This window comes from Amaranthus tricolor, chromosome 13, assembly GCF_026212465.1.
Source record: "Amaranthus tricolor cultivar Red isolate AtriRed21 chromosome 13, ASM2621246v1, whole genome shotgun sequence".
In the NCBI taxonomy this organism is placed as follows: domain Eukaryota; kingdom Viridiplantae; phylum Streptophyta; class Magnoliopsida; order Caryophyllales; family Amaranthaceae; genus Amaranthus; species Amaranthus tricolor.
This window is the reverse complement of record NC_080059.1, coordinates 12,420,542-12,445,328: the sequence shown is the minus strand read 5'-3', so window position 1 is coordinate 12,445,328 and position 24,787 is coordinate 12,420,542. Positions and strand designations below refer to the sequence as shown.

Genomic DNA, 24,787 nt, shown 5'->3' with positions numbered 1-24,787 from the left:
TTTAAAGATTAAAACACTAATTTAAAATAAGGATGAAAAAGCTCACAAAAATGGAGGAGAAGAAAAGAGTGGCGTGCACGGGGAAGGCCTGCTGGTGGCGGGCAAGGCTGGCAGTCGGCTGGGCTCAGATAGGTGGCCGCTCGGCTGCTAGCTTGCTGTGGTGGTTGAAATTTCTTTGAGGAGGAGCAAGGGTTTAAGGAAGAAGAAGAGATTGAGGGAGGTAGGAGTAAAATGTGAGGAGGGGTTATGTGAGGGAGTAATTAAATTTTAAAATCCTCCCCATACTAACTTTGATTTATTTTAAATTAAAAAAATAATAATGATGACAATAATAATAATACTAATAATAATAATAATAATAATAATAATAATAATAATAATAATAATAATAATAATTGACTACTTAAATAAAAGAAAAAGAATGTATATATTTAAAGGCTAATTCAATTATTCGATAATAAATATATTAAAATCATTTTTCCAACTTATTTAAAATATAATATTGATGTAATAATTTACGGGATGTTACAAGATCTTAAGTCCGACTTCCACCAATTCTAAATGCAGATCAAAGACATCCATAAAACGGTTTTTGCACTCATGAGGGGCATTATGAATTCTTGGTGATGCCATTCGGGTTAACTAATGCCCCATCTACCTTTCAAGCTCAAATGAACGATGTCTTCCGCTAATATTTGCGTAGATTTGTGCTGGTTTTCTTTGACGAAATTAAGATGTATACAGTGAAAGTGAGGAGGACTATAAAGAACATGTGGAATATGTCGTACAATGCTTAAGAAAAAATGAATGGAGGAAAATATGAAATAGGATTCAAAAGAGTGACCTAATTGGGGCACATAATATCTAAGGAAGGTGTTGTAATAAATGAACGAAAGATTGAAGCTATGACGTATTGGCCTACATTAAGAACCTTAAAGGAGTTGATTCCTTGGTCTCATGGAGTATTAGCAAAGATGTGTGACAAGGCATGCGCGAATTGCGAAGGCATTAACGAGTCAACTCAAAAAAGGGTCTTCTCATGGAATCTAGATGCTAATACCATCTTTCAAGTGTTAGGGTTTTTATTTTTAATACCTCAAGCGTACGAGTGTTATAGCATAAGTACGGGTCGAATCTTAGGAAGGCTATGTGTTAAGAAAATTTAGTCAATTAATCACTTTAAGAAACCGTTATGATGATCCAAACTAAACTAGGAGTTCAATTATTTAAAAGTTACTTAATTCAATAAGAAAAGACCTAAGACAGTAGTAATTCCCACGAACGAGCATAGGATTAGAGTTTTGAAATCAATGTCAATTATATCATCTAGATTTTAGGAGGAAAAGTTAATTATTCCTTTTCGAGATGCTAATGGACTAATCACGGATTGAATAACGTTCTATCTTAATCTCAACTTTCGTAATTTTGATTAATCCAACTTCTAACTAGACCAATTAAAACTAATTCTCAATTTTTGTAATTTTGATTGCAATAAAAGGAACTTAACTTGTTTTGCACTTAAGAATAATATACTATTATACATCAATTTTCGTATTTCGAACCTGAAAAGGTAAAAGACTTTAACTTAAGCAAATTATAACATATTCAATCATACCTAATCATCATCACCATCATCATCATACCTAATGTCCCGCTCGGAAGCATACGTAAGTAACATAATCAACAAATTCCCTAAAAATCTAATTCAAATGTGTAATTAGCGTTCATATGAAAACTCTAGCATATAAACTACTCAATAGATGAAATCATATAAATAATTGAATTAAACAAATGCACAAAACACATAGTAATAGACATAACCAAGAGAATGAAATCAAGAATAATGGAATTACATAAACGAACTTTAATGAGAATTCTAGGGTTTAAGAATAAAGAAGGATTTAAATTAAAATAAGAAATTCATAAACTAATTAAGGATTAATGATTAAAGGATTATTTAAAGATGATTAACAAAAAAAAAATAAAGCTCAGTGGATCATGCCAGTAACTTCCAGTGGCTTTTCTTTGATAATCTCACCTAAGGCCATGGTAATCTCGGCCGAAGTCATACCAGTAGCTCCAAAAAGGCTTGAAATCTCATTAAAGGACTCTCGAATTCTCTTCATCTTCATTTAATGCCTTTGTGAGCCACAATATGGCGTCCAAACATATGATGATGCATCAATAAAGCTCACTGGACTTAGTTAAGGATTGAAAAGGCTAGGAACTTGCTTGAATTGACCTGAAAATCAAACATTAAAGCACCAATAAATACAAAACATCGTATGCACCTATTCTAAAGAAACCTCTTAGAATAACAATCAGTGTAAAATCCTACACCTATCACCGAGCCTATAAAAAAACAATGACCGAGGTACCTTCGCTCGCCTTACCTTATTTCAAACAAGCTTTCACCAAAGAATCAGACGCTTCTATTTATGGGTTCGGGGCAGTTTTATTACAAGAAAAAAATCTTATCACCTATTACAGCAAGACAATCGGGACTAGAGCAAATGATAAATTAAATCTGTATACGAAAAGTAGTTGATGGAAATAGTGTTTGTGATACTCAAATGGATACACTATCTAATAAAATGCACGATTTATCGTAAAAATGTATTAAAGGAGCTTAAAACATCTGATATAAGCGAAGAACACCAGAAATGGGTAATGAAGTTTTTAGGGTTGTCAGATAATTAAAAACATATTTAAGACTAGCCGCAGAATGGTACTTGGAGGGAATGCGGAGACAAGTAACGACATATGTTTTCGCATTCCCCGTTTGCCAACAAGATTAAGATTCGTCATGTAGCCGAAGTAGATTATTACAACCCCTTCCAAGCCCAACACAACTATTAAAGCATATTTGTGGATTTCATTGAAGGGTTATCAAATTCATAGGTATGCGATGCAATATTCGTGATAGTAGACCAACTTACTAATATAAGTACATCAACTTCATACTCCTTAACACATCCATTCATAACTTTAACCATTGCAACCAGGTTTATACAGGAAATAGTAAGGTTATATTCGTGATAAGTTGTTTATAAACATTTATTTGCAAGAATTATTTCGCTTACAAAAAACTCAACTCCGTCGGAGTACAACATTTCATCCACAAACAGATGGACAAACAAAAATTGTAAACAAATCCATTGAGACCTATCTACAATGCTTTGTAAATGGAAGGCCTAAAAAAATGGACTGCTTCTATCCATTATCCACTAAATGACCACTTTTTAGGCCTTTGTATGGGAGAGTATCTCACCACAACGTGTGTTTTTGGCACATGAAACATCAATAGACATTTTGGAGCAACTATTGCAAGAACGAGATTCTATGTAAGATGAATTACCCTTCAAACTTGCAAAGGCAAAGAAACAAATAAAACATTATGCTAACAAAAAAAGAATGGGTATCTTGTTTATGGAAGGTGACTTAGTGTACATTAAATTGCAACCTTACGAACAACTTTCATTGGCTAAGAGTATTAACTGAAAGCTTACACTTAAGTACTAAGACCTTTATAAGGTAATACAATGAGTGGTCCATGTTGCCTATCAATTAGAACTCCCAAAAACCAGTAACATACATCCTGTATTCCATGCCTACTAATTGAAGAAAGCTTAGGTTAGCATTAGTTCTTCAACCAACACCCCTCCTTTGATAGTTGAACTAGAGATAGCAGCACAACCAAAGGAAATCCTATAAATGCGACAACCAACTATTTCCCAAGTGGAAATCTTATTGTAATTGGAAGGAACGCACATTAAAGTACATAAAGAGATTTTAACAAAATGTTAGCTCTCTTCCCTTCAGCACCTCTTCAGGACAAGGTGAAACTTATGACAAAGGTATTCTCATGACTACCAGAGGCAAGTGGGTATACCAAAAAGAGGCACAAATATATTCAAGAAAATAAGAGTTAGCAATGTGTATTAGCCAATTAATTTAGTTATGATGTTAGGCTAGTTAGTTCGGGGAAGTTGCATTCGGTCCCTAATGGGAATTCCTACCAATGTGCACATGTTCTTTTCAAATATAACGTCAGGCTATAACAACTGGTAATAGAGTCAATACTATCCCTATGGAAAATCCTACCAATGTGCATGAAATAGAATAATTGGATTAAGATATGGAGCAGATGAGACTTAATATAGCAGCTGAAAAAAAGCTCTCCAAGAAGTACGAGATTACAAACAAGATAACATGCTGGTCATTATCATCGAAGTTTAAGAAAAAAATTCTAAAAAGGTGGAACGCACCTAAAAATCAGTCATACCTATTTACCACACAACAATCTGGCCATAATTCAACCTAGGAAATAAGAGTTAATTATATTTTTTTAGCCAATTCATAGGAGTTAGTTATGATCTTAGGCTAGCTGTGTATTGGTAGGCAACCTGTCCAAAAAGATAACATAGTTAGTTCGGGGCAGTTACATTCTGTTAGCCAGTTAGATACTATAAAATGCATTCATGTAAATCTTATAAATACTTCATTTAATCCTTAATTGACAGATCGACCAAAAGAATAATAAGAAGAATCATTTAGGAGACTAACAATTGCTCAAAAACTATCTAAAATCTTGCATATCTGTTTCAATACCTATTGTTGTTAAAATCTTAATGTGACTACACATATTTGTTTGCAGGTCTAAGGTCAAGTTATAACAGATTCTTCAGTTGCTCGACAGCAATCTAAAATATTAAAAGGTTAATGTTTCACGAGCAATTTAAAACATTAAGAGTGAGAAGCAAAGGCAACTAATCAATAATTCATAGCCAATATACAATCTATAAACCATATGTCTACACAACAAGAGTCAAATGTAGTGCCCAAGAGAACTTGTATGAGTAGCTATCATAGCGTCAATATCTGTAATTCTAGATAGTAAACTTGTAATTAGTAGTAAATCCATAAGAACGAGCATCCCTTTTAGCATTTGTGTGTGACCATGATCCAAGGAAAATACCTCATGTTTGTATTTTTTGATGGGTATCTCAAATGCTTGAGTAAGGCTAAGAAAAGAAATCACAAGGGTCTTAGTTAATCTTAATCCCTATAAACATCTTTGTAATTCTGTTGAGATTTTTAGGGTTAGGATGTTTATGATGTAGGATGTATGTTTTATGCTATATGGAGGTGTTTATCAATGGGATGGAGGAAAGCTTTAATAGGTTGGAGGGAGGACGCTAGTAAGGTATTAGTTTTATTTGACACATGACTTTTAGCCGGAGCTATAAGCTGGTTTGAATAGTATATTTGCTAGCTATTAAGCTAAATATTTAAGTAAAATATTTTTTACTGTTAGTTGTTTACTAGAGAATAAGCAGGGTGGGCCCTGAGTTTTAAAGGGCGCGGGACGAAAAATCAATTTTATATTTATATATATATATATATATATATATATATATATATATATATATATATATATATATATATATATGTATGTATTATGTATTTATGCACAAAACATAATTTATGTTAATACTACTAACTACATATAAAGTATAGACATTGTTTTGGTAACGAAATTCGTGGTACAAAAGACTCTAATAACACCTAAAGATTAAGAGTTGGGGAAGTCATTGTTAACGATCTTGAAGTATGACGTAATTCTTCCGTAGATGTAACTGTAATTCCTGCACCACAACACATTATCCTTGTTCGGGGGTGGCCTCCCAAAAAGCGCATATGACACTTAAGTCAGTTGTGGAGACAGAAATCAAGGAATGATAATATAATGAATGTGTTGATGATTATCAAGAGGTTTGGAGATGGTAGGAATGTGTAATTAGGTAAGCTGAAGAGAATTTTGGCGGAGTAATAGTAGGTAAATGATAGCTTGGAGAATAACTAACTTCTCCAGGAGGTATTTATAAGAGTTAGGATCTGAAAGAATCATAGGACATCATGTAGATGATGGGGAGTAATGGGTAGTTTTTTTAGGAAGATTATGGATAACATGGAATGTAGTGGGGGAGAGTGGAATTTGACCAACATGTTGGGTTTATGAGAGGAGTCACTTGTCGGATAAGCATGGGCCTAAAAGTTACAAGCCCCTTGAACGTGAATCAAGGTCTATAAAGGGTCAAGGTCAACAAAAATGAATGACAACGGGATATAAAGGTAAATTCATAATAATAATAAATTAATTAATTAATGAATTAATAAACAAAAAATAAATAAATATTACCATAATAGATATAAATATTCAATAATCATTATGTCTGGAAAGAAAATATGGACGCACTAATGCTTATTATAATAGCAAGTAAGAATTATCCTACGAGCAATTTTTGATACTTAAGAATAATGTTTAAAGATTGTTCTAATGCAATTTATCGCAATGCAATACAAAATAATTGATTTTCAATAATTAATACAAAGAAAACAAGGAAATTAATAATCCTTCCAATCCTCTATGTTGTTCCATATATAACTTACACACTTCTCATTTGAGTTGTTTCTCTCATAAATTACTCCTAATGTAAGATAAACTATAGTCATAAGAAATATTGTTTGATTCATTTAGTCACATAATAATAACCTATTAATATTTAGCTTTTACAAATTTTTATTTATAGAAATAAAGATAAAAAATTAAAAAAGAACATTGACAAATATAAAAAAGTAAAATGGAACAATATCAAAAAAGAAAAATTACTAGGAATAATACAACCTTTTACTTATTTTCTTATAAAAATACCAACTTTTGATTAACCATGAATAATACTAATATAGGGGGTCTTAAAATCAAACTATAGAAGATTATGTGTCAAAAAAAATTTGGTAAATTAGCTAATAAACTAAAATTTGTATTATTCTAGGAAAAATACCCCATAATTTGATGTTATTCATGGTTAATCAATAGTTGATATTATTGTAGGGCAATTAACAAAAGGTTGTATTATTCACGATAATTTTTCCAATAAAAAAAATAAAAGTTGTGAAAAAACAAAAAATTTAAATTGTAAAAATAAAAGTCAATAAGAATATTAAAATTTAAAACATAGCATTAATTTCTTAAACAATGATTCATGTGATATAATCGTGCATCCTTGCTAGTTGCTCCTAATCACTTCAGTGTCAGGTGAAATCAATTAACGCACATTCTTAGTATGTAGTAATTGTTAAACAATGACTTAATTATTAAATGTGACTTATACAACAGTGGTTACGACTTACCTCCCACTTCGCCTTTGGTTAAGTAGTTGAAAAAGTTAAAAGATCACCAAAAAGATACCATAGTGGTTTTAAATTTTGAGTTAAAAGCTAGTTTTTTAGTTGTTTTAAAAGTCATTTGCCAATACTTTTTTTGACTGTTTGACAAATCTAAAAGTCAAATACCAACCAAAAAGCCAATTAAAAAGTCATTTGTTAAACACCTAGTGTTTTTTAAATACAATAAGGGGCGGTATGGACATGGGGTTAAGGGTGAAGGAAAATTTATTATGTTAGTTTTGCTGCTTTAAAATAGGATTTTAGTATGTTTTTTTTAAAAAAAAAAGAATAAAGATTGAATCAACATCATGTGTAGCCCTCAAAAGAGGACAAGAACCTTTATAGCCTATAGGTGATACGTACGCAAACTTATTTTTTTAAGAAAACTAAAATATAAATATTATTAAAATACACAAGCCAATATCACCCTTACAAACTGATTGTGAAATGGAAAAAACATTCAACAATATAGTACTTATACAAGTTACAACAATTAAATGCTCTTGCCAACTTTTTAATTGCTTGCAAAAGTATATTATTCAATGAAAAATACTTGAATATCATCAAAAGAAAATTAAGCTCATTAAAACAAATACAATGGATTACATGACACCTAAGACTCGAGAGTGCTAACATACAAGAATTATGAGGCTGCAAGTTTATTAATCATCTCATCAATGTTCTTATCTGAACTGCCTCCAACGTTCACTGCCTCTATAGCTAAGGATTTCCACTTTTTCACATTCTCTTTGATTTTCCCTGCTCTCTGTCCATGCATTATTTCCTCGAGGCAATGCTTGATTTCATCGCAGGTAACTAATTTGTTTTCATTTTCCTTGGGTTTAATTCCAACACCCCAAACTTGATCAACAAAATGAGCATCGACCATTTGGTCCATGAACTGTGGCATTGCCAACATTGGAACCCCAAAGCTCAGTGCTTCAATTGTCGAATTCCAACCACAATGAGTAATGAAACATCCAACTGCTTCATGTGCCAAGACATCTAATTGAGGGCACCAAGACAATACCAAACCTTTTTCTGATGTTTCACTAATGAAATCTTTAGGGAGTTTTTTCTGCTCAGTTTCTCTAACCACCCATAAGAAATTGTTTGGTATCTGCTTCAAGGCCTCAGCTATTTCCAAAATTTGCTCTACGCTCAAACTAGCAGCACTACCAAATGAAACATAAACAACAGAGGCAACATGTTGTGCATTTAACCAGCTCATACAAGATTCATTATTCACCTTATACATGTTAAACCCATAGTCAACATCATATTCGACACGCTTATCAAGGTATACAGATGGTATTGTGGGTCCTACAGTCATTACTGGCCATATATTTGACATCCACTTAACAACCTGCATAGTTAATCATATCTGAAGAAATTTAAAACTTAAGCATAAACACCAAATACAACTCTGGTCTATTAAACAAAATTAAATACAATAACAATATGAAAACCTTGAACCCAAAAGATTGGGGTCGACTATATTAAACAATAAATCATTTCTAGTGTTCGTCCACATGAATTCTCCTTCTCCATTTATTTTTAGTATTTGAAAAGATTGTGTTCCTTCTCTTTGGTTATCTTCTCTCTAGCTTGATATTGACTCCTTACATACTTTCTTTAACCTAAATTCAGTGTGCAATATATTGTTATGAAAATGTAATTATTTTCTTGAGTAATAACTCATGTTATTAATATTAACTATGTATTCATGCATTATGATGATAATGATACCTTGTTTATGTTTTTATTAGGTCTTTTTTCCTTTCTTCAAGGCAATGTTTCTCAGACAGGAAACAAGATTGTAGGAAAATATAATAAGTCTTCTTAGGAAATTTGTTATCATTTGTATTAGTCTCCTTAAATTCATTATATTAAAATACTTTGTTTTTCCTAGTTATGTTATACATAAGATCTTCCATTGTATATAAAGTTTAAGTATGAAATAAAATACTATTCATAACATAAATATAAATTTCGCATCACATTGGTAACAAAAGTCGGTGGTATTTTACAGTGAACGGTAAAAAAAACCCTTTTTTGAATTCATTATGTTCCAAAAAAATCTATTTAAAGATGGAAAAGATTGAAAATTGTTCTTTTCAAAATCTCAAATTACTGCGACCAAAATGGATCAACACCAATAAATTGATTCAAATAACCGAGATATCACCAAAAATACATACAAACATTTATACCTACACAAAGAACTCATATTCAAAATGCTAATTGTGAAATCTTTGATGTTTAAAGTGCAGGGATTGTTGAACTTTCATTTAACCCCCGTTCAAAAATTTATCTCATGATTCCAAAATTATCTGGTCAACTCATTTTAGTTAATCAACTGATTAAAAAATTTAATTGTACATTTCAAATGTTTTTTAATGGTTGTATTGTCCAGGATGCTTAAGATGCTTAGATAGAGGAAATCATGGTTTTAACTTGTATTGTATTGAAAATAAAAGGGTTGTATTTATGTTGATGAAGAGATCCATCAAGGTAGCACAACGATTGCACATTGGTCCAACGAGCAACAACCATGGATGACGTCTAGGTTATCCATTAATAGGGTATTTAAAACATTTATTTCCTTCCCTTGCTAGTTCAAAAGTATACACCAAGACTTATAGAGTTGACTAATAAGAAACTTTCTCTCCTGTAGCAAAGATTGATATTATCCGGGTTTTATTCTCTTTAGTTGCCAATAAAGACGGGCCTTGCATCAGTTTCATGTTAAAAATGTCGTTTGCCATGTGAAGATCAAAGAATAAGTCTATATTGAAGCTCCTCCTAGATTTACTTAATGTTTCGCAAATGCTAAAGGATGTAGGCTAAACACGGCCTTGTATGGCCTTAAATAGTCTCTTAGAGCTTGGTTTGGAAAATTCACTATAGCAATGAATAAATTTGAGTATCATTAAAGTAACTCAGACTATACTTTGTTTTTCAAGAAGAGAGGAAACTTGCTCACATGTTTGATTCTTCATGTAAATGACATGATCATAACTAGAGATGACAAAGAAGAGATTGGTGAACTTAAAATGAAAACATTTTAGGTATTTGAAATGAAAGATCTTAAAAGGCATAATTTTTTTCTCGGGATTGAAGTTCTCAAATCTAACCAAGACATTTTCATTTCTCAGAAAAAGTACATCCTTAATCTTTATGTTGACGGAGAGATGATAGACTGTAAATCTGTGGAGCTTCCAACCATGGCTAACCATATGCTGCAGATTATTGAAAGTGTTGAACTGGTTGATAGAAGGAAATATTATATAATGGCAAGGAGATTAATTCACCTTTTCCATACTAGACAAGTCATTGCTTATGCAATTAAAATAGTGAGCAGATTTATAGCATATGCCACAAACAACCATATGAAAAGAAGATGTGGGAAGGGCAATGTGTTTAGAAAGGACTCTTTGACCTCATTGCAAACGCAAATGCATATTAAGCTGGAGATTGAGATGGAAGAAAATTAACCTCTAGGTACTTTACTTTAGTTAGAGGAAATTCGATTACCTAAGAAAAGTGAGAAGCAGAAGATAGTGGCCTTGTCTAATGCAGAAGCAAAATTCATAGGATTTTCTAAGAGAATAACATATATTTTATGGATAAGGAAGTTAATGAATGAACTTGATTTTCCACAAGAAAAAGCATGCAACTTATACTGTGATAACAAAGCAGTTATTATCATCTCAGAGAATCATGTCCAACATGAACAAACAAAATATGCAGGTTGATCGACACTTTATAAAGAAAAAACTTGAGCGCAAGACTATTAATCTTTGTTATGTGGAATCAAAAGATCAACCTGATGACATCTTACAAAAGCTCTTGCATCTAAAACATTTGAAAAATCTCTACGCATGTTAGGTGTTCAAGATCCTACCACTCAACTTGTGGGGGTGTGGGAAAGCTGAATAACTCTTCACAGGAAATTGGTTATTATTTGCATTGGTCTCTTTAGATCCATCATAATAGGATATTTTGTTTTTCTTAATTATGTTTAAATGATAGGTGGAATTATTGTTGAAAAATCATGAAAGGTTAAATTATTCTAAAAATTTTTCCTTTTCCAAATTCTTTTTCTTCAAAAAAACCCATTTAAAGATGAAAATGATTGATTATTGTTCTTTTCAAAATCTTAAATTGTTGCAACCTAAATAGTTCAACACCAATAAATCGATTCAAGTAACCAAAATATCACCAAAATTAGGACTTTTTGACTAAATAAACATAATACCTACAAGATCCAGGAATATCAAAAATACAAATTGGCTAGACACTATGAACATGACTATTAATGGGAGAAGGATGTGTAAAATCATGATTGATCCCACACTAACCATAAAACTGTAACTCAACGTTCCATCATCCCATTAAAATATGGTGGAAGAGAGAAAAAAACAAGGAGAGAGAGGGAAAAAAGGGTCAAAACCCACAACCAACAAAAATCCAACATATCTTGTAAAACCTACAAGTTTCTAGAATCTGCATGACCCAAAATCATGACCAAATAAAAATCCCTATATACTCATAAAAACCCAAGACCCAAAATCATGAACCCACAAAAAGTTTACACCAACCCAAAATTCCCACAAACCCACAATTTTTTTTCTTTGCCCAAACTCAAACATAATAAGTTATGAGTTATCTTGCGTTATTATATCTACCATATGGATCTTTGATATTGGGGCAATAAATACAATGACTTATAAACCAAAAGATATACAAACTTTTACACCTACACAAAGAATTCATATTCAACTACTAATAGTGAAATTATTGATGTTGAAAGTGCAGGGATTGTTGAAGTGACATCTAACCTTCATTTAAAAAATTATCTCATAATTCCAAAATCATCTCACAAGCGCTTTTCAATTAGTCAGTTGACTAAAGAACTTATTTGTATTGCTCTAATGTTTTTTTTATGGTTGTATTTTTGAAGATTCTTAAACAGAAGAAATAATTGGGCGTGGTACAAAGATTGGTTGTATTATCTTGATGAAAAGATCTATCATGGTAGCGCAATGCTTGCACATGGTTTTTCTTGAAGATCGTGTTCTGGAAAAAAAAGTCATAAAAACTCCTATTACCCTAGCTCCACTCATGTTACTAAGCCATATATTTTAATTCATTTTTACATTTAGAGCCTACTCTTGAACTTGGTACACATGGTTTTTCTTATTATGTCCCGTTTGTTCATGATTGCATTAGAAAGGGTTAGGGTTTTTTAAAACATAAATATGAGGTTATTAATGTGTATTTTTTATTCTATACAATGTTGACTACTCAACTTAAAACACACATCAAGATTCTTAGGTCAGAGAATAGAGGGAATACATATACCTTCTGTAGCAAATAAAGGTCCATATATATTTCAAAATTGGGAGGAATTTTAATTCAAGGCTTGTTTTATCCAAAGACATTAACAAGATCATATAAGGGAAGCTTTTGTGTGGGTTATATCTGGCCATCATTCAATCTTATTTGCATTGCTAGTTCATCCTTCAAAAGTATCTGCGACTAAACAATTTTGTCCCCGTGGTTTAATTACGCTTTATTTTTAGTTTTTGAAACCTTAGATTGTTTAGGACGTGTTAGTATTTTTTTTATGTATGTCGTGTGTATTTTTCCAAGTCATGAGTTTAAATTTTAGTCAAGTGTACATGTTTAGATTCTAGTTGTGCGTGTTTTGTATAAGTTGGTTTGTAATAAATTAAACTCTTATAGATTTATTTGATTAGCATATGGAACATAAAGCAAGTAACATCTGACCAAGAAGCAAGTGAAATAAAGCAAGGAAGTCGACCGAAAAGAGCTGATTAATTTGCTTATCAATTTGGCAACTTCCCATTATTTCCTAATCAATTTTCCACAAAAAATCCTTTGTAAAATCTAATTTAATTAGTGTTAATAAGAAGCTATTTAACTCCTAAAATAGTGATGTTATAGACTTAGGAAGTTACAAAGATTGTTAAGGAAGTTACATAATTTACTTAACTTCTTTAGTAATGGGATAATGGAACTATGAAGTTACTTAACTTTGCTAGTAAAAGAGTAATGTAACTAGGAGGTTACATAAGATTATAGAATCATGGGGTATAAACTAGCGGCAATAATGATCGAAGATCAACCGCAAGCAGCAATCGGAACCTATGTGCTCTAGAAGAAATTCTAAGTTCTTTTCCTTAGCTTTCTTTGCTTATAAATAGTTCAAGATGTATTTCATATAAAGTGAGTTTTTCAATATAAGAGATAAAAAACCGAGATTTTGAATTTTAAACCTTTATTGTTTATGTTATTTTTGGATTTGAACTGCATTTGTAGAAAACTCTTATGCTTGGTGTGATTGCTGATTACACTTATGTCTTAAAAACCTCCTTAGTTGCTAATTTACCTATTTAGTTAGTTTGCAGTTTTAGCCAAACCTATCTTTCTTTTCTTATTGTCGAAAATTTAGATTTAAAAACACAACAAAAGAAATTCCCTTTTTCCTTCGAAAGTTCCCCTAGGTTGTAGGTAGTCTTACAACACCTTGACATGAAACAATTCATTCAAAACCATGGTCTTATTCACCAAACTACTTGTTGGGACACACCTCAACAAAATGAGGTAGTAGAAAAGAAAAAAAAAAAAATCCTTCATTGAGTCTAATGTACCAGCTAGAGGTATTCAATAAGGTGAGTCGGGGCAGAACAGGTCAATTTTATTATTAGTCGGGTCGGGTCATGGAAAAATAACATCCTTATAATATCTTTTGTAATGAGAACCACATGATCTCTTATATAGAGTTGATGTGCTCATTTATAAGCACGTTTACGACTCCTTTACTGTGTCAAGTCTCGAGTTTTTCAAATGATAAGATGCACATTAGGTGTGATTTTACCTTATTTTTGTTTTCGAGTTATATTGTTGTTATTTCAGGTGTTTGAAAAGACAATCAGGTCAATTTCTATGTGTTTAAGGCTTTGGCACGCAAACTGAGACTTTCCTGGAAGCCACGAATAAGTTCGAAAGCCCTTAGCTTGATGCCTCAGAGATACATTTGATATTGTTGTAATAGGTGAAGGAAGATCCATTTGGTCGAATTCATATAGCTTCGGCCAAATCCACTCCAATTCGCTTAAATGGAGCAACAACACTTGGAAACCTTCCTTGAGTTTCTGGAATGGGTAAACCAGAAGTCGCATTCAGGCGAATGGATTTACTTTGGGCGAAGCCACTTAACATTTGGAAGAACACAGCTGCTGGGACGATTTTGTGAGATTTCTATTTTGGGCGAAGCAAGACACAATTCAGTTGAATGGCCACAACTTCGACGAAACCCATTTCAATTTCAGTCGAATATAGCTGTGTGCTGAGCTTCAAAACTAGACCTAGCTCAAGCTTCGGTCGAATGCACCCTCTATTCAAGCAAATAGAGCTATAGATCCGCAAAATTTAATTTCTCTTCAAGCCATACTTTATGGCTATCAAAGGAATTTTAACCCCTTTGTTCTTAGGCGATAAATACTCCATTAATCTATAGAAACACTTATGCCTATTATATCTAAACCTTTGGGCATCATCTTTAATGCTTCCTTTAGTTTATGCCCTAGATTAACTTTAAGCTTTCCTATAAGTTTTTCTTTAAGCTTTCATTTATTGCTTTCAATCGTTACATTGCAAATTCTGTACTCTATGTATTTCATTTCAAGCTTTGTTAAAGAATCTTTTCATTTCATTTGAAGCATTTCCTTTGATTGTAAATTTTCATTTCATTTATTGTTTTAAAGTTCATTTATTGATTTTGTTACTGCATTCATTACTTTTGTTGCTTTCATTATTGTTATTGCTTCTCTTAATGCTTTGATACAATAGTTATTGCTTTCAATACCTTATGCTTTCATTGTTTCTTTCTTGTCGGTTACATTATATGTTCATCATGTTAGGTTTCATTACTTTATTTACTGCTTTGATTTAGTTAGTTTAAATGTGGTGGGTAGTTTCCTTAGGGGTTAGATTAGTGAAATTCTAGAAAGGTTATGTTTTTCATTGTTTAGGATTAGGGTGAGGTTAATGATGTTTGTTCATCGACATTCGATATGAATCGTGTCCTGCCACAGGGAGACATAAGGCGATCATAGGTCGTTTGTGTGGTTTTTGGGACCACCGACTTCCTATCGTTATCTTGAGTGTCATGATTAGTCATTGTTTGATCTCCCTTGACGTAGTTCATCTTTTGTCAAAGCCTACCTACCTAGGGTGGACCTAATCTATCCCCGTTTATCTTGCTTGCTTCATCTTGCTTTGTTATTCTTGCTAATTAGTTTATATTTATACACCCAATCTTATAAACACTTCTATATCAAGAGTTAGAGTCCAGCTTCTCCTTTCTTCGTGGTTTGATCCCCTACTACCACTATACTAGTGTAGTGTCTAGGATGTTTCACAGAAAATTGTTTGATCAAGGATTAGTGACGGCAAAACTTTGGTATTAAGAGTAAGCATACAACAACATAACTGTTTGCCCATTGCATCACTATAGCCAATAATTATTTTGTTACATTTTTATGTTCTATTATGGCTATTATTTTGTCTCCGATACAGTTGTTACCACGGCAAACCAAAAAATCTTTATCATCAAAGAGGTGACCCATTAAAAGCCCGCCTTGACCAACTAAGTTTCTTTTATAGGTCGAACCGCTAAAAGCCCAACCCATTTAAAATATTAACGGGGTTGACCCTTCAAATACAAGTGGCCCAACGGTTAAGGTATTTCGTGAGTTTGCTAAATACGGGGAACTTATCACAAACTACTATGGCTTTAAATTATGCTCTATAAACTTTAGAAGTTCCTAAAACACCAAAAAGAAAAAAGCTTTGGGTAATGCAAAATGTATAGCTACCATTAAGATGAATTCACTACTCTCCAAAAGAACAAATCTTGGTAAAAATGTGTCTTGCCAATATGAAAGAAGATTGTTGGTCTAGATGGGTGTTTATAATTAGATATAAGCCGAATGGTACAATTGAAAGATATAAGACTCGTCTAGTAGCTATAGAGTTAACTATTTATAAACTTTATCTCCTGTAACAAAGATTGATACTATTCGAGTTTTATTCTTTATAGCTACCAATAAAGACTCCCATTGCATCAGTTTCACGTTAAAAATTTCTTTCTCCATGGGGAAATAAAAAAAAAGTGTACATTGAAGCTCCTCTTGCGTTTACTCAAGGTTTTTGCAAATGGTGAGGATGTAGGCTTAAAAGGCTTTGTATGGCCTTAAATAGTCTCCTATAACTTGGTTCGAAAAATTCACTATAGCAATGAAGAAATTTACTTTTGATTATTATGTGGATGACATGATAATAATAGGAGATGACAAAGAAGAGATAATTCAACAGAAAAAGAATATATTTTATTTATTTGAAATGAAACATCTTGAAAGACTAAATTATGTTCTTGGCATTGAAGTTCTCAGATATAACTAGGGCATTTTCATTTCTCAGAGAAATAAAGAATGGTAAGGAAATTAATTTACCTTTCTCATACTAGACCAAACATTGCTTATGCAGTTAAAATTGTTAGCAGATTTATGCATATGTCACAAACACATCATAAGGATGTTCTTATAGGAATTTTGAGATATCTTAAATGAACAAGTCAGAGGGGCATTGTGTTGAGAAAGAATGAACACTTAGACATCATTGCATACGTTAATAAAGATTAAGCTGGTGATCGAGATGGAAAAAAATCAACCTTTGGATACCTTAAATCAATCAGAGGAAATTTGATTACATGGAAAAGCAAAGGAAGGTAGTAGCCTTGTCTAGTGTAAAAACAAAAATCAGAGGAATTGTTAAGGGAATAAAAAAAATTATATGGATAAGAAAGTTAATGAATGAAATTGGTTTTCCACAAGAAAAGGCATGCAACCTATACTATGATAACTTTTCCATTATTAGAATTTCAGAGTAACCTGTCCAATATGATCGAACAAAACACGTAGAAATTGATCGGCACTTTAAAAAGGAAAAATTTGTGCACAAGATTATTAATCTTCCTTTTGTGAAATCAAAAGATCAACTTGGTGGCATCCTTACAAAAGTTGTAGCATTTGAAACCTTTGAAAAAGTTTTATGCAAGTTGGTTGTTCAAGATCTTACCACTCAATTTGAGAGGGAGTTTAGGACACTAGAATAAGTCTTCACAGGAAATTGGTTATTATTTCTATTAGTCTCCTTAGATTCATTATAATAGGACATTTTGTTTTTCCATGTTATGTTATATATAAGAGCTTTCATTGTACATAAAGTTAAAGTATGAAATACAAATAGTATGCAAAACCTAAACCTAAATTCACTATTACCTTCTTCAAAGACATCATCATAGCCTGATCGACACACATAAGACACCTGTAAAATCCTATCGAACATACATACCTTGTTATAAACTTACATTTTATGTTACATTGCCTTCCATATATATTCCTTTTACATTTGGGAAAATGCTTTTTTATTTTTAACAAAACAACAAATAGCTCAAGAAGACGTTCTTTTGAGACATTTGGATTTTACAAAAGAGTCAAGAACCAATTTTACATAACAGAATGTGAGTTTAGAATTTGCTTGAATTAATTACTTAGTTATAATACAATTCCCAGAGTTAGAAGTGGGGTTAGTCAAGTTCCCAGTCCTAGAAATCAAATGTTTAAATACATGAATCTTTACTTGAACCAATGTAGCAACTGACATTGCTTCATTATTCTTTGATGTACTCATGTACATGATAAAGTAGATAGTATTTCTATTGGCATACAAAGACCCAACAAATATATGGTTACATCTAAAGCATAATTAGATGTCGTTTTATGCTCACTGTTGTGTTTGCTTGTTCAAAAATAAGAAAAAAGCTTCGCGGATCCTGATAGAATTTAACCTACTATAATAGTATATCCTTTTATTGTCTAAACCTTTAGAAATCATACAAGGATTTGATTACGAAAGGTGTTTCCTATATTAAGCTCATTTCGATTATTCCTCCTATTAGGTCTATACGAACAACCTCCCCATTATCACAAGCAAAAAAGCTGGTATACATCCCACTCCAATCCCGCCTAAATTGATGAAAGAGCACTATGTTCCAGGGTGCTTAGAAACAAAATCATGCTTGTAATTTATTTATTTTTTTGTTTTTTGAACATGAAAAATCTAAAATCACGTAATGGTCTAGCTGAAAAACAAATACAATTAACCTTGACAAGAAGTCAGTTGTCGGCCAATTCATTCATCTATCTTAATTGATCTTTATTTCATATTTTCTACTTAATTTGAATTTTTAATATATAGTCAAGTTCGCTGTTGTGTTGATTATACTCGTTATATGGTGGAAATATATCATGCTTTATTGACTTTGTTTCTTTAAATCCCTAGCACATGTTACATCTGAAATATATTTGTTAGTTTTTTATCTGCAGTTTTCCCTACCATGGTTTGCGTACATTGAAGTGGAAGAAAATGTTTTCCTAATAATGTTATTTTTGGTGTTGTCATACATGATCAATGATCATCCCAACCACAATTATACTGACTTATGACATAATAACCTCATCTAAAAACAATTTTCTAATTAGATGGTAATTTTATGTGTTTGAATTAGGATTCAATGATTTAGTACCTAATTCTTCCTAAATCTCCTAAAGAAAATAACATTAAATGTATGGCAGCAAAGAAACAATATTGCGTAAGTGTAATGTTATGCATGAAATGAAATGTTACTTATTTGATAAAGTAGATAAGCTTCCACAAATTGAAAAAAGGGAAACTTTACACAAAATGCACTAACCCACGCCCAACAGGAAGCTACCACGTCACAAAGCCCAACTGGCACTACTACTAAAGCAAATAAAAAGTTGTGGGATTGCAGAGGATAAACCAACGGTACACACAAAGGTTAATAAAGGCATTCATACTAATTAGGGTTTCCATTTGCTTGAAGTCAATCGTTTCATAAAATACTTAAAGAATCTCCGCCATCAAAGTACTTTACATTTTACTCTCTAACTCATTTATTGCTACTCAATATCAATTATTTGTGAACAAGCATTTAATGTTATTGCATTTATTCTTGCATTTAAGAATATTTATTAAAGCTTCGCGCCATAAATAAACCTTACCAAGTTCCTCCAAGTGAAAGATCATTGTGCATTTGAAATTTATTCATTTAGAGTGGTCTTACACCAAGATAGCAAAGACAAACCCCTCCCTAGCAACTCTCACTATACACCCTCATGAATCATGATCCTCTATCTTAATCTTTTGCTCTAACAAGCTTAGTAAACTCTTGATTATATTCTGTTCCAGATAGGAACAATTTTGACTGACTAATTGTAATCTAAAGCCAAAGGATGAATGTACTATCAGGAAAGAAGCACTAGATACCATTAAATTAGCTAGGGATCTTAAGTAAATTAAACTCCTGAATCATGAACATATCAGAAGCAATTAAAACAAAAAATTCAATTACTCTTATTTAACTAAACCATGTAATAAATTATCCAGTCAATAAATTCCCTTTTCTTCACAAGAGAACCAACAAATTAAGCAAAACTAAAATTAAAGATTTGAAAGAAAAAAAAAGAAAAAGGAAAAACTAACCTCATCCTCAAGATAATCAAATGAATTGAAAAGAACCCAATCAGCTAGATGGATATTCTTCATATGAGAAATGACCATCCGAATAATTGGATGAATGGATTTCTTGTTAGAATCAGAATCAGGATTGTTGACCTGAATATTGGGTAATCCTGTTTCAAGCTCCTCCGGTTTGGGCACCTTTATAGACAAATGATCCAAACAATTTCGATTAGCAGCAGCAATAACAGGATGATCAACATCATCCTTATACTCTTCCACAAACAATGGATAAAACGACGTCACATAAGCACAAGCTTGAGTAAAAAACGCAGCCGCCAATATCCCATATTGCTTAGCAATATCCAACGCCCATGGCAAATTAGCATCATACACCAACAAACTTGGGGTAGGATTAGTTAAAAGGACACGGGTCAGTTGATGGGTTGCTTCGGTTTCGAATTTTTTCATCCGAGTCAAGAAATTGAGTTGGGTATCATTAGTATCATCATAGATGATCTGTGTTGTTAAAAATTGTTCCATTTTTGTACCGGAAGTTGATTTGATCATCTTTTGAGATGTAGAAAGAGTAGTAGCGAGAGTTATGTGGATTGAACCATTGGCTTTCCAAGCTAAACGTTTGGCGAATTGGAGCATGGCGTTTAAGTGACCTTGCCCATGATAAGGCATTACTATTACCTCCATTTTTGTTTTTGCTTCATCTGGCTTCTGTTTTTGCTGCTCCTGCTGCGGGTTGTTTTCCATGCCTGGAATTTGAAAATTTGTTAGTTTTGATTCAATTTGATTGATTTGTGAAGTAATCTGATGATGTTCACTTGGAATTAACTTGTATTTCTATTTGGTCAAAAATATCCACCGATTCCCTTTCTCAATTTTACACGTGGAACTCGTGGGCAGAGTGGACCACTACTCCACAAGTAATGCTTTTACTCTAGGTTGCACTAAAACAGACACGGACACGGACACGACACGGGTACGGGAAAACGCCAACTTAAAAATGGCGGACACGGGGACACGAAAATGGTAATATAATAAATATATCAAATTAAAGATAATTTTACAATCTTTCATTTGATATTTGTAAATAAACACTTTAAAAATATAAAACTCACATAACATTCAAATAAGTACCAAATAAACAACAGGAGTATTTTAAATAGTCATCTCCAACTTCTTCAATGGCATCATTCAACAAACTAGCAATAAAGTCTTTATCCTTTACCTCTCCTGAGCAATCAACGGCCTTTAAGAATAGAGGACCAACTTCACAAGCTACCATGAGATTAATTAAAGATCTCCTTTGTGGATCACTCCACCCATCACTCACTATACTTACTCCTTTTTCCCTCCAAGTAGCCTTTGTTGGTTCTAAAAGCCTTTCAACATTTTCTTTCTCTCTCTCTAACAAAGTGGTTCTCATTTTATTGTAACCAGGAGGCTTGTAACCAGGAATATTATTTGTGGCAGCATAGTTGTATGAACTAACATAGTAAGGGTTTCGACAAAGGTTAAAAGGCAATCCTCCAGTAAAAAACATCCTTGCTATCTCAGCATCTAAGTTGTTTTGAGCTTGTATATCAAAAGCTTTGGTGATTGGGTTGTCAGATTTTCTTTTCTTGGCATATGAAGTTGGTGAAAGAGAAGTTTCGGAAGACAAAGAATGACTAGGAAGTGGTGGTCTTTTTCGTTGTCTAGATTCTTTATATTGCTCAACTTGTCTTTCTAAGTTTCTCATTTGCATTTTATCCTCATTTGTTACATTAGGACATTGACTAATTCCACCTTTTGCAACTCCCATCAAATGTGCTCTAACTCTAATATATGAACCACTCTTTATTTGTTTGCAAAATTTGCATTGCCAAGTATAATTACCCCCACCTCCACTCATTTTTCCCCTTTAACAACATATTTCCACAAAGGATAATAACAGAAATCACCCTCTTCATTTGTAGCATCACCACTTACATTGCACGAATCAGAGCCACTAGCCCCGCTACTAGACATGATTGAACTCTTCAAATTCAAACAACCACAATTAAAGATTTATAAATCAAGATTAACAAATAACACATTAACAATTTAACATTAACAAATAACATTAACAAACACATTAAAAAAATAAATTCAATCGTCTTTAAATTGAAATCAAATATCCATCACAGTAGGTCAGTAACTTCTTAATTTACAATACAATAGCTTTTCTTAATTTACGAATTCCATCACAGTCCTAAATCCAATAGACCACAATCAAAAAGAACCCACAATCAAGATTTAAAAATAAATGTTAAAACAACAACTCAACAAGATTAAAAATTTAAGATTAACACTAAGATTAAAGATTAGAACAAGATTAATATTAGGATTTAGGATAAAGAGTGAAAATACCTGAAACAAAATCAAAAATATCGATTTTTAGGGATTATTCGAACAACCCGGTGACCCACAGCACTCAGTGAAGCACCACAGCAGCCGTCGAGTGAAGCCGTAGAATTTGTCTGCAATAGAGGACCACTCAGTGAAACCGTCGGTAGCGGTGGCATGGTGGAGGAGCAGCCGTAGAATTTTTAGGGTTAGAGGTAGGGCTGCACACGGTCCGGTCTGGTCTGGTTTGACAGAAAAATCAGACCAGACCAGAAATTCCGGTCTGGAAATTTTTCAGACCAGACCAGACCAGTCAAGAGACCAGACCAGACCGTTCTAGAACAATCTGGTCTGGTCTAGTCTACGGTTTTTTTTAATTTTTTTATTTTTTTAATTGAGTGATACCAACAATCTATTTAGTCTACAAACGAGTAATACCAACATATTAACATTCAACATATCAAACGAGTAATACCAACATATTAACATTCAACATATCAAACGAGTAATACCAACATATTAACATTCAACATATCCAAATCATATATATATAATTTTGATGGAAGCATATAAAACACTTATTACACTATTTTACAAACAACCTAAGAATACCCACAAATATTTAACCTCATTTCACTATTTCATATAATGCTCATTGATCTTCACCATATCTTTCTTGCATATCAAACATTACATGATACATCTCACAATTAATCACACTGTTACATCAAAATTACAACACTTAATCAATATATGATAAGTCAAGATTCATAAACCAATAATCATCAAAACAGAAGATATCCAGTAAATTGTACAATACAAGTTGCAAACTTTATCAGTTGTGGTCATCAAAAAATTACACTTACCCAATATATAAAGACTCAAGATTCAACCAGATAATCATCAAAATAGCATTTATCTAATAAATTAACAATAAAAGATGCAAACTTCATAATTTATAATCATAAAAATTAACATTTATACAATATAAATTATAATTTGTACAAAGTGGGATTTCGATGAAGTCAACTTCCTAACTATTTGTCTGCGGGATTTTAAACAGAAAGGAGTTTGATGGGGTTTGATAGCCATAGGGACACTTATTTTAGTTATGTCGAAGAAGAAATGGAGGATGAAACAAAAACCCTAAAAATCAAAAACTGATAAAAAAAACCCTAAATATCAAAAAAATCAACCAATATACTTACATTACGAGATTCTACACTTGATTCCGTGGTGACTGGTGAGATTGGAGAATGAAGATTGGAGGAGGAGCGTCGAAGCCTCGAAGAACCACAGAAGCAGAGGCGTCTTTGAAGGAGGTCGTTTGTCGATTGGCGTCTGGCGTCTGTCGACTGTCGATGGGTTGAAGCTTGAAGAGTTGAAGCCTTGAAGGAGGCGAGGAAATAGAGAGGATGCGAGGAATCAGACTTCAGAGACTCAGACCTGGGCAGGAGGCGAGGAAGAGAGGAGAATGGGAGAAGGAAACAGCTTTTGCCTTTTCGTAATTTACGGCAGCAGGAATCAGGATAGCCCTAACCCCTAATATTAGAGTTTATTACGGTTTATTAGTCCGGTTTGGTCTACAAATTTAAAAACCGGGATCGGACCGTAAACCGTTTTAAAAATAAAAAACCCGGACCAGACCATTCAGACAATTCGCAAAATATGTACTAATTAAATAATAAAATTAAATCAAATTAATGACAAAAGAAACTAAATATAAATAATAAAAATAAATAAAAATAACTCATATAAAGAGAAAAAATAAAAAACTCACTAACCTCTTCTATTTCTTTAGCTTTCAAAATATACGATGCACAACAATTCGCAGCTTATTTATAGAACAAAATGGCGACAAGACGGCGATTACAAACCCATCGCCACTTTTGAATTCAAATTCAAAAACATGGCGACCAAATAGCTACGAAAGGATCTGTCGCCTACTTTTAAAAAAAATAAAACCAAAAATAAAACCAAACATGGCGACTAAGTGGCGACAAACAGAACCTGTCGCCATGCATCAAAATAAAAATTAAAAAAATTCCGTCTTCCTTGGCGACGAAATGTCGACATGAGAGTCCGTCGCCATGTAGAAAACAAAATTGAAAAATGGCAGTTGGCGACTTCTAGGCGACGACCTTACCCGTCGCCATAGTACTTTTTGCTTTCGCGACCAACTTTTCTCTCGCCTTGCCGTCGCCATGGGCGACGATCACTTCCCCTCACTATTTTTCCATTGCTAAATCAGTTGTTTTTTGTAGTGCCTAGACATCATACATTGAAGGTAAATTTAGCTTATTGTTTTTATTTTCAGTATTTTTTATTTGAATTTCCTTACGGTTATTATAAATAAGTGATGTAAAAGTTTGGAGGAACTAATTTTTAGAAATGGGGAATGGTATACTTTAGAAAGAAAAAAATTGCTTGATTTAGAAAAAGATTTGTAAGAAATTGGTATGTGCTCAACTATTATATGAAGTTTAATATTAAGAAAATCACTTGCAAGTTGCAACTAAAAGAAAAGAGTCACTAGGTG

The 24,787-nt window shown here is 32.6% G+C and overlaps 1 protein-coding gene across 1 annotated transcript; it reads right to left on the bottom strand.

Moving 5' to 3' along the window:
• Positions 1-7,636: 7,636 nt before the first annotated feature.
• On the bottom strand, positions 7,637-23,904 carry LOC130798057 (UDP-glycosyltransferase 74E1-like). Its single transcript, XM_057660913.1, has 4 exons — positions 23,457-23,904; positions 22,273-22,382; positions 19,891-20,633; positions 7,637-8,596 (listed from the first exon to the last, which is right to left on the bottom strand). The coding sequence occupies exons 3-4, from the start codon at positions 20,629-20,631 to the stop codon at positions 7,874-7,876; spliced, it is 1,464 nt and encodes a 487-aa protein (XP_057516896.1). The 5' UTR covers positions 20,632-20,633; positions 22,273-22,382; positions 23,457-23,904; the 3' UTR covers positions 7,637-7,873.
• Between the last annotated feature and the right edge of the window lie 883 nt (positions 23,905-24,787).

Excerpts from the sequence above, each read along its gene's own strand:
- LOC130798057 (XM_057660913.1), bottom strand. The coding sequence starts at position 20,631 with ATGGAAAACAACCCGCAGCAGGAGCAGCAAAAACAGAAGCCAGATGAA. Across the intron at positions 8,597-19,890 it reads TTGATTATCTTGAGGATGAG|GTTGTTAAGTGGATGTCAAA; the intron begins GTTAGTTTTTCC and ends TTAACTATGCAG.